This window comes from Populus trichocarpa, chromosome 4 (assembly GCF_000002775.5).
Source record: "Populus trichocarpa isolate Nisqually-1 chromosome 4, P.trichocarpa_v4.1, whole genome shotgun sequence".
In the NCBI taxonomy this organism is placed as follows: domain Eukaryota; kingdom Viridiplantae; phylum Streptophyta; class Magnoliopsida; order Malpighiales; family Salicaceae; genus Populus; species Populus trichocarpa.
Window position 1 is genome coordinate 17,339,374 of NC_037288.2, and position 13,356 is coordinate 17,352,729.

The window sequence follows — 13,356 nt, forward strand, 5'->3', positions numbered from 1 at the left end:
TTGTCGAAATAGAGACTCCCATTAGTAGCCATCTCCTTTGCTTGGGATGATGTGGAGGGGATTATGTGATCATATAAAATGATTGTGTTGAACAATGATTATGACGAGAAAGTCATATAATGATAATGACTAGCACTAAAATTTGGTGTCTGAAAGTTTGGCTGGTTCACGTTGGTATATATCAAGAAGAACTCCGGCATATCATTAGGATTGCAAGTTCGGTTGGTTCAAGTTACTTGTAGTGTTCATGTAAGGAAAAACATCGTTGATGTGTATGTAGTCTGTCAGATTATTATTGATCAAAGAAATTTCTACGAACCAATTTGATGTCTGAAAATTACGTGTACCGAAATTAAGTTCTTCTTTTCGATCCATTAAAAAACAAGCTATCCATATACCAAACATGAAGAATTAATAATAAATAATAAATAATAATTTACGATCGTTGCGTCTATGTATAACTTAGAAGCAAACATTTTGACAGTGATCTTTCAAGTTGGCTGTTCTGTTTAACTTTATTCAGTTCGACTTGGCCAAGGAGAGATTTCGTAAAACCTTTCACTGACTGGATAATTTATTTAAGAAAGTTAGTCCCCGGTAAGAAAGAATTCCCAGCAAGAATATGTACGAGTTAAACCATTATGAGAATCCTGAGTTAGCAGAAAACGAATTTTTTTATGTTGAAACAAGCCAACGAACCTTACAGTATCTTTTGTATATGAATAGTACATCTTAATAACATCTTAAGGAAAATCTTCTAGTCATCGTAAATCTTCTAAAATCAAGGAGATCTTCTGTGAATCCCTATAAATTATAAGGGTTCTTGTTGTGCATGTGTGTGTAGAGATATCCACTACAAAACCTTTGTTTTTGACATGTACAGAGTCAACTCTGAACATCTCTACTTTCATAGGAAATTAGAGCTGGGTTATGTCTTTTTTGATCACATAATATTTTACCACCTGCATATTGTTGTGACTAATATCCCTTTCTTTCTTTTTTTGTCCCCTCTCTTGATCTTGCTCTTTGTTCATCTTAATGGCATATTCAATTACAAATAAAATAGGATCTGCTGCAGAAATAAATAAGTCTAGTTCTAGTACTCTGCCTTCTCTTTACATGCAAGATGTGTCTTCACTTATTACTCCAGAAAGACTTGATGGTACCAACTACATCAAGTGGTCCTTGAATGAGAAAAATAAAATAAGAGGCAGGAAGAGTTGGGGATTTATTTACGGAACTAAGGTTGCTCCAAAGAATAAGAATTCAGAGGAATATGAAGCTTGGGAGGATTAGAACTATATGGTTAAATCTTGGCTTCTTGATGCTATGACCAGAGAAATCAGGTCACTTTTCATTCGTTCACCTACCATCAAGGAGATTTGGAACACTATCAAACAAACCTACTCAGTTAGTCAAGATGCATCAAAGGCTTATCAATTATATTGTGAGGTAATATATGGTCGCAAAAAGGTCATTTTCTCGCCAGAATCCAAAGAAAGGAGCTCGTAAGTGTACTCACTGTAATGGAGAAAATTATGTAATTGATACATGCTTCAAAACTCCATGGTCCAGATTGGCATCCTAAGGGTAAGACTAGTTCTTTCAAGTCCTTTAATCCTGAGGCAGAGAATTCGATTTCAAAGGGCCATTTAGTCACTGCTGAAGCCTTTGTTGCCAAGATAGGTCTAACAAACTCTACCCATAAATCTCTTTCTTGTACTAGAAATAATTATTGGATAATTATGACTTGTGATGACCATAAATTTAGTAGTTTATCTTATATTTATTCCAAAATAATCGTTACTAATGCCAACTGTATGTCATCTCCCATTATTAGTAGTGGCACTGTTCTTTTTCTACCTTTTTCATAGATCTCTGAAGTTCTATTTATTTCATCGCTGAACTGTAACCTTCTCTCTGTTAGCAAAATATCGAAGTCTCATAATTGTTTTGTTTTGTTTTTCCCTACTCATTGTATTTTATAGAACATCCATACCAAGAAGAGGATTGACAGTGGTAAAACAAGAGGAGACTTGTACTATTTGGATAGCGGATTTCAGCAGCCTACTAAAAAAGCACCAGCAAATGTTATGAGTGAAACTATGCTGACATCAAAACAGATGAAGATTTGGATTTGGCATCGATGATTGAATCACCCTCCATTTGGCTTATTTAAAAGACTTATGTAATGGTTATCATCTTTCTAATTTGTGTGTGAGACTTATGTAATGGCAAAACAATCATCATACTATTTTTTATTCTGATGATAATAAAATTGAACACGAGCTCTTCTACGCCACAGTGGTCATTGATTTATCACTTGAGGGGAGGAGTACATATGAAGTTCAAAATCACATTCATGAGTATATATGTTCTTTTGATATACTAACTCATGATAAGAACTTAGCTCGAGAAGTTGAATCAACCTCAGTTTAATGTGTAGATGAAAGATGTGAAGAACGAAAGTCAAGTGCAAATGAAAGATGTGAAGAGCAAGAACAAGTCCATTATAGTACAATACTCCTAGCTATTTTCTAACCCAATCCTCTATGGGAAACTCACTAGAGGAATTTTCATTTTCTGATTCCATTCCTTCTAATCTCATTCTTGTTGGTTCTAATATTCATGATAATGATCGTAATTCTAATTTAGTACTCTAATACCATCTTCTGCCTCAATCTAACCATGGTTAACCACCAGCTAAATATGAACCCGACCCTAAAGCTAAAGTGAAATATCCTACAAGTAATCATGTGTCAACTGCAAAATTGTCCAAGTTATATACATCATGTACATTCCAATTATCCTCTATCTCCATTCCTAGTAAAACACAATATACTTTAAAGGATTCTATGTGGATTCATGCTATGACAAAAGAGATGGATATACTAGAGAAAAATGGCACTTGGGAACTTGTTTCTTTGCATACAAGGAATAAAACTGTGGGGGTGTAGATGGATGTTTACTATTAAACACAGCATATAGAATTGTAGAGAGATATAAGGATTAGCTGAACATGAAAGGTTATAAACAATCATATGGTGTAGATTATCAAGAAACTTTTGTTTCAATTGCTAAATTCAATATTGTAAGAGTACTTTTATCATTAGAAGCCAACCAAGATTGGCCACTTCTTTAGTTTGATGTAAAAAATACTTTTTTATATTGTGACTTAACTGAAAATGTATATATGGATCCTCCTTCTGTTTGTCAACATATTCAGGTTCAACAATAATATGTAAACTGAAAAAGACACTATATGGATTAAAGCAATCTCTAGGAGCTTGGTTTGGTAGATTTACCAAGTTTATAAAGTAATTTAGATCACACTTTTTGAAACATAGACATGGTAAAATTATTATTTTAATTATCTATATTGATAATATGGTGGTGACAGATGATGATTATGATGGGATTTCTAAGCAACATCAGTATTTAGCTTCCGAGTTTGAGATGAAACAATTTGGAGACCTTAAATATTTCATTGGGATTGAGGTAGCTTGATCAAATCATGGTGTTTTCTTGTCACAATGAAAAAACATCCTTGATTTATTAATTATCTGAGACAATAATGCTTCGATGTAAACCGGCCGGTTGAAACTTGTATTGAGTAGAATCATAAGTTGTTTCAGTGTTCAAGCTCAAACTCAGCAAATAAAAGGAGATATCAATAACTTGTGGAAAAACTAATTTATCTATCTTATACTAGGCTAGACATTATATATACAGTGAGTCACTTCATGCATGATCCACGAAAGCCTCATATAGATGTTGTAAAACATATATTGAGATATTAAAGAGTGCTCCTAATAAAATAGTATTGATCACAAAACATGGTCATTCAAAGATAGAAGGGTATATGATGCTGATTGGACAGACTCAACTAATAAGAGATGATCTAATTCAAGATATTTCACCTTTATCGGTGGGAATCTCGTAACCTGGAGGAGTAAAAACACAATATAGAGGTATGGCTTTTAGGATATATGAGCTATTGTGGTTGAGAAATCTGTGGAATCACTTGGGATTTAAACCAAAAGAGGCAATGAATCTATTTTGTGACAATAAGCCATTCAACATGATTGAACAAAGCAAGTGGAAATAGAAAGATACACACACACACTTACTTGTAATATCAATAAAAATAATTAGAGATATTCTCTACAAAATCTTTGTTTTTGATATTTTATATATAGGATTTAGCAATGCGATTATGTTTATCCACAAAACCTTCACTTGGATATGAATAAGTTAACGTAAACTGGTAAAGGTTGGCTGGCTGATAAATTGTCCACGGATTCAACTCCCCCACCAGCTGTTCAACGGCCACCTTTTAGAGATTTTAACTAGTTAATGATAGAGTGCAAGATTAGAAAGCAGAATGAGATTCGGAATTGAAAAGGAGTCTTAATTAGACACAATTAAGAAGATATTTAATTTCAAAAATATTCAAAAGAAATCAAACACAGCCAAGTTGATGCAAGAAACGGGTGGTGTGACTTTGGTTCTATGAAGTGATAAGATTGATTGAGAAATAACACCGCCCCTTGCTCAAATTATAGGATTGAAGTTGAACAACAACCCGTTCTTTCCATGAAACCAGCACTAGTTGCCTTGTAGGACTACCAGCTTTCGCCTTTGGACATTTTAACACCTTAATTATTATTTAAAAGAAAACCAAGACCAAGCAGTCAGTGTGTTTACTTTGAAGTCAATTTCTACATCACGTGTGTCTTTTGATGATTCATGGTCCCCTCCGAGGACAGTCCAAGCTCAGTTTCTAACCATGACGAAGCTCTTTTTTGGAGTGATTGGATAGAGATGATTACAGCAGAGCCCCCTCCTCTTTTGGAATTTAGCAGGGCAGAGATCTGTATCGGATTGGAGAAGGAAAGTGATGATGGAGCATTGTGAGGTTGTGGGATTTTGTGTTTCATTTCTAGAAAAATCCTTGGGTTTATGGAAGACAGAAAGTGACTAAAATCATATAGCCTTCTTTCTTGTGGTAAAGTTTTCTATCGAGAGACATCCCTCTCCAAATTCCAAGTCCTACACCACGGCACATGGAGATGATGCATGTTACAGTATCAAACTTGAAATTATAAAGCGAGAATGCACTTTATTGTCAAAGAAGCAGAGTAATTCCAAGAAATGAAACAATTTTTCCTTAAAACTACTTATTGTCAAAGAAGCTTGGATTGATGCTGTGGATTTTGTGGATGGGGTGGAAATGCATTTGCAACTCTTTGAAAAGTGAGGTTCATGTGAGATAAATCTAAGATGCAGTTCTGAATTGCTAAAACACTGTTTAGAATTAATTATTTTTATGTTTTTTGGATCGTTTTGATGTGTTAATGTTAAAAATAATTTTTTAAAAATAATAATAAAATATTATTTTAATATATTTTCGAGTATAAAAATATAGTAATGCAAAAATATGATATTTGTGTTTAGTAGAAAAAAAATAAAAGGAAAAATAAATTTCGTCATTAATGAACTCGACTGAGTCCAGATTTACCAGAACTTTGAATCCAACTGTGACTCTCATGCTGCCAAAATCGGCAGTGCAATATTCGAATTATGCTAATTAATCAAGGGGGGAAAATGCACGAAAATTAATGAGTTGCCTGAATGCTTGAATCTTTAGTTAAACTATCACTAATTACCATTACTTCTGTCAGATTTAATATATTTTTTGTGGTAGCTGCTCGCTGTTGTCACAGATTGGTAGTGGTTCAGAGAAATCAGCAGAGGAATGGTAGTAGTGTTCTGTTCTGTCACGAGGCCAATGAGAAAATTCGAAGTGACGTATATCGAGCTGTTTAGTGTTTCCAAAGGCAGACGGGGACCCATCTCTAGAGCCGAAGGTCTCTCTGTTCAATTATTTGTCCAAGTTCACTTTCAGTACAACAGTGACATCTGCTAGTGTCGATTCGAAATAGAATTGCAGAGGTGCGATGGCATAAGTAAGACGTTGAAAGTTTAAACACAGAGTTAACAAAATAAAAGGTGCATGCATCCGTTGAATGCGAAACATGAACAGAGTGCAGGAAAAATATATATCACTTGAAATTTTTATTGCAAGATTTATTAAGTTTCTCTTCTTAAAATGACCCTTGTCTTGTCTTCTCTATGCTTTTCCGTTCATGCCAGACTTGTTAGAGAATAATATAAATTATATTTTGAAATTTTACTTAACAGTTTAATCTATTGGGTTGAGATGGTTCTTTGACATGGTATCGGAGTATTTATGGCCAAGCGGTCACGAGTTCGAATCTCACCATCCTCATTTATTTGATAAAAATTAAGCACAACGTAATGTGGACATGTGCAAGTTTCAAGTTTAAAAGGCTTTTACTTGAGGGGGTGTGTTAGAGAATAATATAAATCATATCTTGAGACCTTCTTATTAGGTGGAGATAATTCTTTGACAAGGCTGAACAAAGTTTATTATTATTATTATTATTATTAATTGAAAAGGGATCGTGCTAATCTGGAGAGAAAACTCTTCACAATTTCTTTTTTTCGGGAGCAACTGTGTTTGAGGTATTGGCTTTTCCGAATAATATCAGATGGAGGGATCTCCTCGAATCTCCTTTTATGACCATTGAGCTAATCTGGAGAGAAAACAGGTCACTGACCCAATTTTACTACCATCCTTAAGGCTTAAGCTCGACCCGAGATATTTAGCCTCAATTTCTTTTTATTTCTGGGTGAAATGACTAGAGCATCTTTAAATCAATGGTGTGATAAATTCTTTTTATTTCTGGATAGTGTTTTATTATTAAAATCCCATCTTATCTCTGCTTTGCCGTACGTATTAATATAATCGGACACAGGATTCTACGAACAAAATGCAAAATTGGAAATGAATACATATATCCTCATTAAAAAAAAAAAAAAAAAAAAGGAGAACCCAATTTCCTCTGGAAGATTGGTACTGATCACCTCCTGCTTTAGGCAAAATATAAAGAAGGGAGAATGGAAACGAAAAGAAGTGTGCATCTCGTCGGAAAATGGAAAATCTAGGCACGAATTAGTTTAACGGCGAATACCTTTCTACAGGAGGCATGAATGCCAGAACTTGTTAACATTAATTTCCTGCCGAATTGGTCCTAAAGTTTTGTTTATAGACCAAGTCGTTATCTTAAACAGAGTAGAGATGAATGATGCGAAGACGGCAGAGACTTTGGGCAAGCACTTTTTCCCGTCAACGTTATTATATAATTGTAATTATAAACATTAATAATAGAAATAAAAAAATAAAAACTAGAAATTGTACTTTAAATTTTTTATTTATTTATCTTTTATAAAATTATCTTATTTTTATAACTCAAACTGTAGTTTTAACAGGTTAACTTGATTGATTCAAATCTTTTTATTTTTTTTTATTGAATTTTTTCTCCAGTTTAATTCTTTAATATTGGGTTAATTTAGAATTAAACTTTTTGATTTGTTTCGATTTGTTTTCTATGACATTATCTTCATCTCATGACTTGGGTCATAAGTTTGGTGGTTTAATCCAGGTTCACTCGAATTATTTTTTATCTTTTTTTTTAATTGATTTCTTTTTCAATCTCATCTTTCATTATTGAGTTGATTAGAATTAAGGTTCATAATTTATTCCAATTTGCTTTCTATTGGGTTATATTGGTCTCATAATCCAGGTCACGGGTTTAACATGTTAACCATAGATGACTCGGGTTATTTTTTTTTAATTGATTTTTTTTCAATTTCATCTTTTAACATTGAATTTATTAGAAAGTGAGCTTTATAATTTGTATGATTTCATGATTCGGCATGTGAATTGACAAGTTAACTCGTGTTGAGCAAAATTAATTTAATATGTTGTCGTCTCAATATTTATAAAAAGTTTCATTTAGATATTTATTTTGAGTCAAACTATATTTTTACCGGTTATTCGGGTCATCTTTAAACCTGTCAAAAAGACCGAACCTGTCAGAAAGACCGAGTCACATTGGATCAATCCCCACACAACTTAATTTTTTTTACTAGAAAAAACAACAACTAAATATTTTCTTTATATTAAAAAAATTAATATGACTAGCAGCATAATATAAGCATAATCTAGTCATCAACTAGAGTCCCAGGTATAAACCCAAGATCTTGCCATGCATCTGTACTGTGCATGTTCCAGTTAATGATTTCATATTTTTTTGAAGGTCGCTTCAAAGAGCCAGGTGATTCGATCATGATACTAGTCCAAGCTAGTTTTTTTTTTTTTTTTTGTTTAATATGGGTGTTTGAGCCAGTTTACGTGCACCTCGACTAAGCCCACGGACCCTGAAGTTAACGACCATATAAGCCTCTAGTGGCCATCATATGAGCAACCACAGGGCTCGAACCTGAGACCACAGAGGGAGCAAACCTCTTGATCTCAAATTCTTACTACTGGGCCACCACCTAGATGGTTAGTCCAAGCTAGTTTTGCTTTGAACTGTGTTGGCAATTTACTATTTAAACTCGGGTGACCGAGAGTTAACTCATGACCTGACGTGTAAACTCTAATAATTTTTTTATTTATTCGAAATAGTGTTGTTTTAATTTTTTAAAGTTTTTTTTTAATGTTGTATCAATATTTTAATTTTTTTCAATCTATATACGTGGCAAGATGGATCTAATGTATGTTTATTTTTTTTTAATGGATATCAAGATATTATTGATTAAAAAATAAATATATTAACATAAAAGCAAGCTCTGAAGGGATTTTAACTTATAACTCAAAAAGTTTTAAAGTGGAGAGCGAGCACCTTTCAACTTCTTTCCCTTTTCCCCTCTTGTTAATTACTTTCTTTCTTTAAAGAGCATGCCTAGTTGTATAACCTAACCAATTCAACAAGTTGATTTATTTATAATTGAATTGACTAGCATATTTATCGATTCAATTAAACCTGATTGATCCAATAAAAAACCTAGTTAGATAAAAATAAATAATTTAAAAAAAAAGCCAAAAACCAAATTGTTTAGAAATAGGATTTTAACATTGTATTTTTTTTAATTAACTAAAAATGCCTATTAGACCACCCACTTCAACATACAACCCTAATTAGTGTTTAGCTATTAGACTAATTAAGAGTGATCGTTTTCGATTCGATTTGGTTTTTATAAAAAAAAATAATCAAATCGGTTTTTTTTAAAAAAAAAAACCAGAATGAAACATGTTCAAACTGACCGGTTCTGGTTTGGCTCGGTTTTTTCCGGTTTGGCTCGGTTCAGTTTTTTTGGTTTCAGGCTTATAAAACCGAACCGGTCGGTTTTTTAAAAATTCTAATCGGTTTTTTTTCACGGTTCGTTTTTTTTCTAGTTTTCTCGATTTAATCGATTTTTCGGTTTTTTTACTCACCACCACTAAGACCAACCATTCAAGGTACAATCAAGATTAGTGTTGTTTGCTTTATAACCAGCTAGACTGGTCACCAGGTTACCAAAATGATGATGTCAACCTGCTGGTCTCTATTTAAGCGACTCCAGCCTCCCACTTATGGCTGCATCCCCAACTTCAAGTTCGCATGGCTGCATGAGTTTATCCAAAATAAGGGTACAACACTAGCACTGCTTAGCTTAAACCAACTCTTTGTCTCTCCCTCTCTTTGTTTAGGCGAATAGATCATGTCTGCAGGTCTAAACTCAGAAAGGGATGTCAATCCTAGCCAACCCACAACAGAGAAAACACTAGCAGATTTTGATCCTGTAAAGAAACCAAAAAGAAACAAATTTGCTTTTGCTTGCGCAATCACAGCTTCCGTGGCTTCAATCTTACTTGGTTATGGTGAGGACTCAATTTTCTCTCAAACCATTCTTTTCATCACTTGGAATACTGCTAGTGAAGATTCCAAAAAACTAGCTCTGTTAACCCTCAACGAAGAGTGAGACTTGCAGCAAAAAAGATTTTCTTTTTTTCCAAGAAAATACTTCTTTACATAGAACTTTGATCTTGCCTTCATTTTTTACATTATCCTAACAACTTGTTTCACAACATGTATATTTGGTGATAGATATCGGAGTAATGAGTGGAGCCAAGGACTACATCCAAACTGACCTTAAACTCAGTGACGTGCAAGTAGGATTACTTGTGGGAACTCTCAACTGGTACTCTCTTGTTGGCTCAGCCGCTGCTGGGGTGACCTCTGACTGGATTGGTCGTCGATACACTATTGTGGTGGCAGGAGCCGTTTTCTTTGCTGGAGCTCTGCTCATGGGATTTTCCACAAATTATGCATTTCTCATGGTTGCTCGCTTTGTTGCTGGTATTGGTGTCGGTTTTGCCCTCATGATTGCCCCTGTTTACACCACTGAAGTTTCGCCAGCTTCTTCTCGTGGATTTCTCACCTCATTCCCAGAAGTAAGTATTCATATACGTTTTCTTTAATTTTGCAAAAGAAATTGTTGTTTTTTAAGGCCATTGCTTTGCAATTTCTTCACTAGGCAAGAGAGAGACTAAAGAAGAAGTGCAAATAGAATGCTATTTTTACTAATTTAATTTCCAGTTTCTTAAGAGTATTTAATTCGTAGTTATATACCAAAAATGGATGTAAGACTCGATAATATCCCTAAAATGTTTAGTTTGAAATACTAATTAAATCTCAATACACTCACAAGAATCCCACTTCTAGCAATTTTAATGTCAAAAAACCCTTTAAAAATATATGGGGAATAATTGATATTAACATAACTTCTGTGACTCTGTTTCTGGTGTAGGTATTCATCAATGTTGGGATCTTACTAGGATATGTATCCAATTATGCTTTCTCTAAGCTCCCAACTAACTTAGGTTGGCGAATCATGCTTGGAGTTGGAGCAATTCCTTCAGTTTTCTTAGCTTTGGTTGTTATAGGCATGCCCGAGTCTCCACGTTGGCTAGTCATGCAAGGTCGACTCGGTGATGCTAGGAAAGTTCTTGACAAAACCTCCGACACTAAAGAAGAATCTCAACAGAGATTGTCAGACATAAAAGAAGCCGCCGGAATCCCTCAAGATTGCAACGATGACGTTGTCCGTGTGCAGAAAAAGAGTCACGGCGAAGGTGTTTGGAAAGAATTATTCGTTCATCCCACACGTCCTGTTCGTCACATCCTGCTTTGTGGGATCGGTATTCATTTCTTCCAACAAGCTTCAGGAATAGACGCGGTCGTTTTGTACAGTACCAACATCTTCGAAAAGGCCGGAATCACATCATCCAATGATAAATTACTGGCAACTGTAGCGGTTGGATTCACCAAGACCGTTTTTATCTTAGTGGCCACATTCCTACTAGATAGGATCGGGCGACGGCCGCTGCTCTTAAGTAGTGTTGGTGGTATGGTACTATCCCTAGCAACCCTCGGATTCGGGCTGACAATAATTGATCATTCACCTGAGAAACTACCATGGGCAGTTGCATTATCAATCGCTATGGTGTTAGCTTTTGTTGCATTCTTCTCCATAGGAATGGGACCGATACCTTGGGTTTATAGTTCAGAGATTTTCCCGTTGAGATTACGCGCTCAGGGGACAGGTATGGGGGTGGCCATGAATAGAGTGACAAGTGGGGTAATATCTACAACTTTTATTATGCTATACAAGGCTATATCTATTGGTGGGGCCTTTTTCCTGTTCGCAGGTTTTGCAACAGTGGCTTGGGTATTCTTTTTTGCATGTTTTCCTGAGACACGAGGAAGAACCTTGGAGGACATGGAAGTGCTTTTTGGTAATTTTATCAGCTGGAGGTCTGTTTTAAAGGATGGGAAAAAGGAGGAGGAAGTTCACGGTGGAAATGATGGTCAAATCCAGATGGGAACTAAAGCTTAAGAATAGTGTGATAAATGTATCTCTTCTTCTTCTTCTTCTTCTTCTTTTCTCAAGATGTTAGATTAGTTTTTTCTTTCCTTCTTTTTTTAGCAAGGATGGGAGACTGGAGCAAAATAACGCTTGAGATGGTGTGAAGATGAGAAGCTTGTGGACGTTCATGGAAAAGAAGAAGAACAAAAATCAGATATCTAATGAATCAAAAAGATAATATAGTGAATATCCCTTCTTCTTTTTATCTTAAATACTTCTCGCAATTAGCTAATTATGGGAACAGTAATGTGTTCGGAAAACAGAATTCACCGGCTTGTGTGTAAAAAGATGGATACCTGTCAATTATCGGAGATTGAAATGAACATGTAAGAAATGAGCTTCGTGTAGTAGCCTTGGATTGGTTGATTCCTGCCATATAATTGGGTTCCCTTTTATTCATTGGTACGCGCTGTCTTCTTCTGTTTTACTTTTCTACACATTTCCCTTTCCAACATGACGAAGAAAACTGGATATTTGAGTGGTCGGCTCACGTATTTGAATAAGTGGTTCCTTCTCTTGGATGGATTGCATGAACTTGAATTACTTGCAACCATGGCTAAAGGGATCTTTCCTTTTCTTTATTCTCCTTTTTTCCTGCTGTTTTGATTTTATTGATTACATAATCTTTTTTATTTAGGCTGAAATGCAGCGAAAACGAAGACTTAGAAGAGGTGGTCCAGCTGTAAATGATAATTAACTAAAATCTAAAATATATAAATAAAATGTTATTTAGTATTTGAGATGGTGGTTAATCAATACGTTCAAGTGCTTGGATTTCTTCTTTTTAATTTAAGGAACTTTAGACTTATGAATATAAGCTTGAATACCTGTAAAAACAGTCCTAATCGGGAGGACTTGACTCTCCGATGATAAAATCAGTATATTTATAAGAAATGTATTAAATAACTTAAATTAATAAATTATTTAATAGAGCATTGTAAATATATTTGTTATTGAGTTTTAAGTTGGTTAATACTCTGAAATCTATATATATTTATCTTAAGAGATAAAAAGTTCTAATATTTTACTTGAATGGTTCACAGGGTATTTATACCCCCTAAACCTTGTCGTTTTCGGAGAAGAGAAGGACTAAAAAGTCTTATGCTTTCAACGACATTAATGAAAGACAAATATATCTTACATATCATTATTGAGATAGTAAATATGATAGATCTCTTAAAAGACCTTGTATACACCTATAAGTTAGACATTATAGTTTATCATGTCTTTAATACTTTTATTGTAGAGAGTCGTCCACGATCAAACATATAGCCTTAAAATTTAGTAATGTCCAAATTTTTTAGATTTGACATATTCATTAAACTCATGTTATCTTAAACTTAGTTCACAACCAGACCCAACTAATTTGGATTTGACATGCTTACCAGATTCATTTTATTTAAAATTATTTTTATTTATAAAAATATCAACTAAAAAGTCAACTTATCAGCGATGATGATTTATGTAACCTAATTTTTTTTATTATTAAATCAGGATAATTTCAATTTCTCCATT

General features: G+C 34.2%; 1 protein-coding gene across 4 annotated transcripts in view; it reads left to right on the top strand.

Annotated features, from left to right (window-relative positions):
• The window catches only part of LOC7461205 (polyol transporter 5), a 36,490-nt gene extending 24,250 nt beyond the window's left edge, over positions 1-12,240 (top strand). Inside the window, exons 1-3 of one of the 4 annotated variants that reach the window (XM_002305383.4) lie at positions 9,503-9,793; positions 10,020-10,366; positions 10,723-12,240. In XM_002305383.4, coding sequence (XP_002305419.2) covers positions 9,634-9,793; positions 10,020-10,366; positions 10,723-11,811 — 1,596 coding nt within the window. In that variant the 5' untranslated portion in view covers positions 9,503-9,633 and the 3' untranslated portion in view covers positions 11,812-12,240. Of the gene's footprint in view, positions 1-9,502; positions 9,794-10,019; positions 10,367-10,722 lie in introns of those variants that run through there. The other 3 variants (XM_052452105.1, XM_052452107.1, XM_052452106.1) reach the window with 3 other exon arrangements.
• Positions 12,241-13,356: the final 1,116 nt, after the last annotated feature.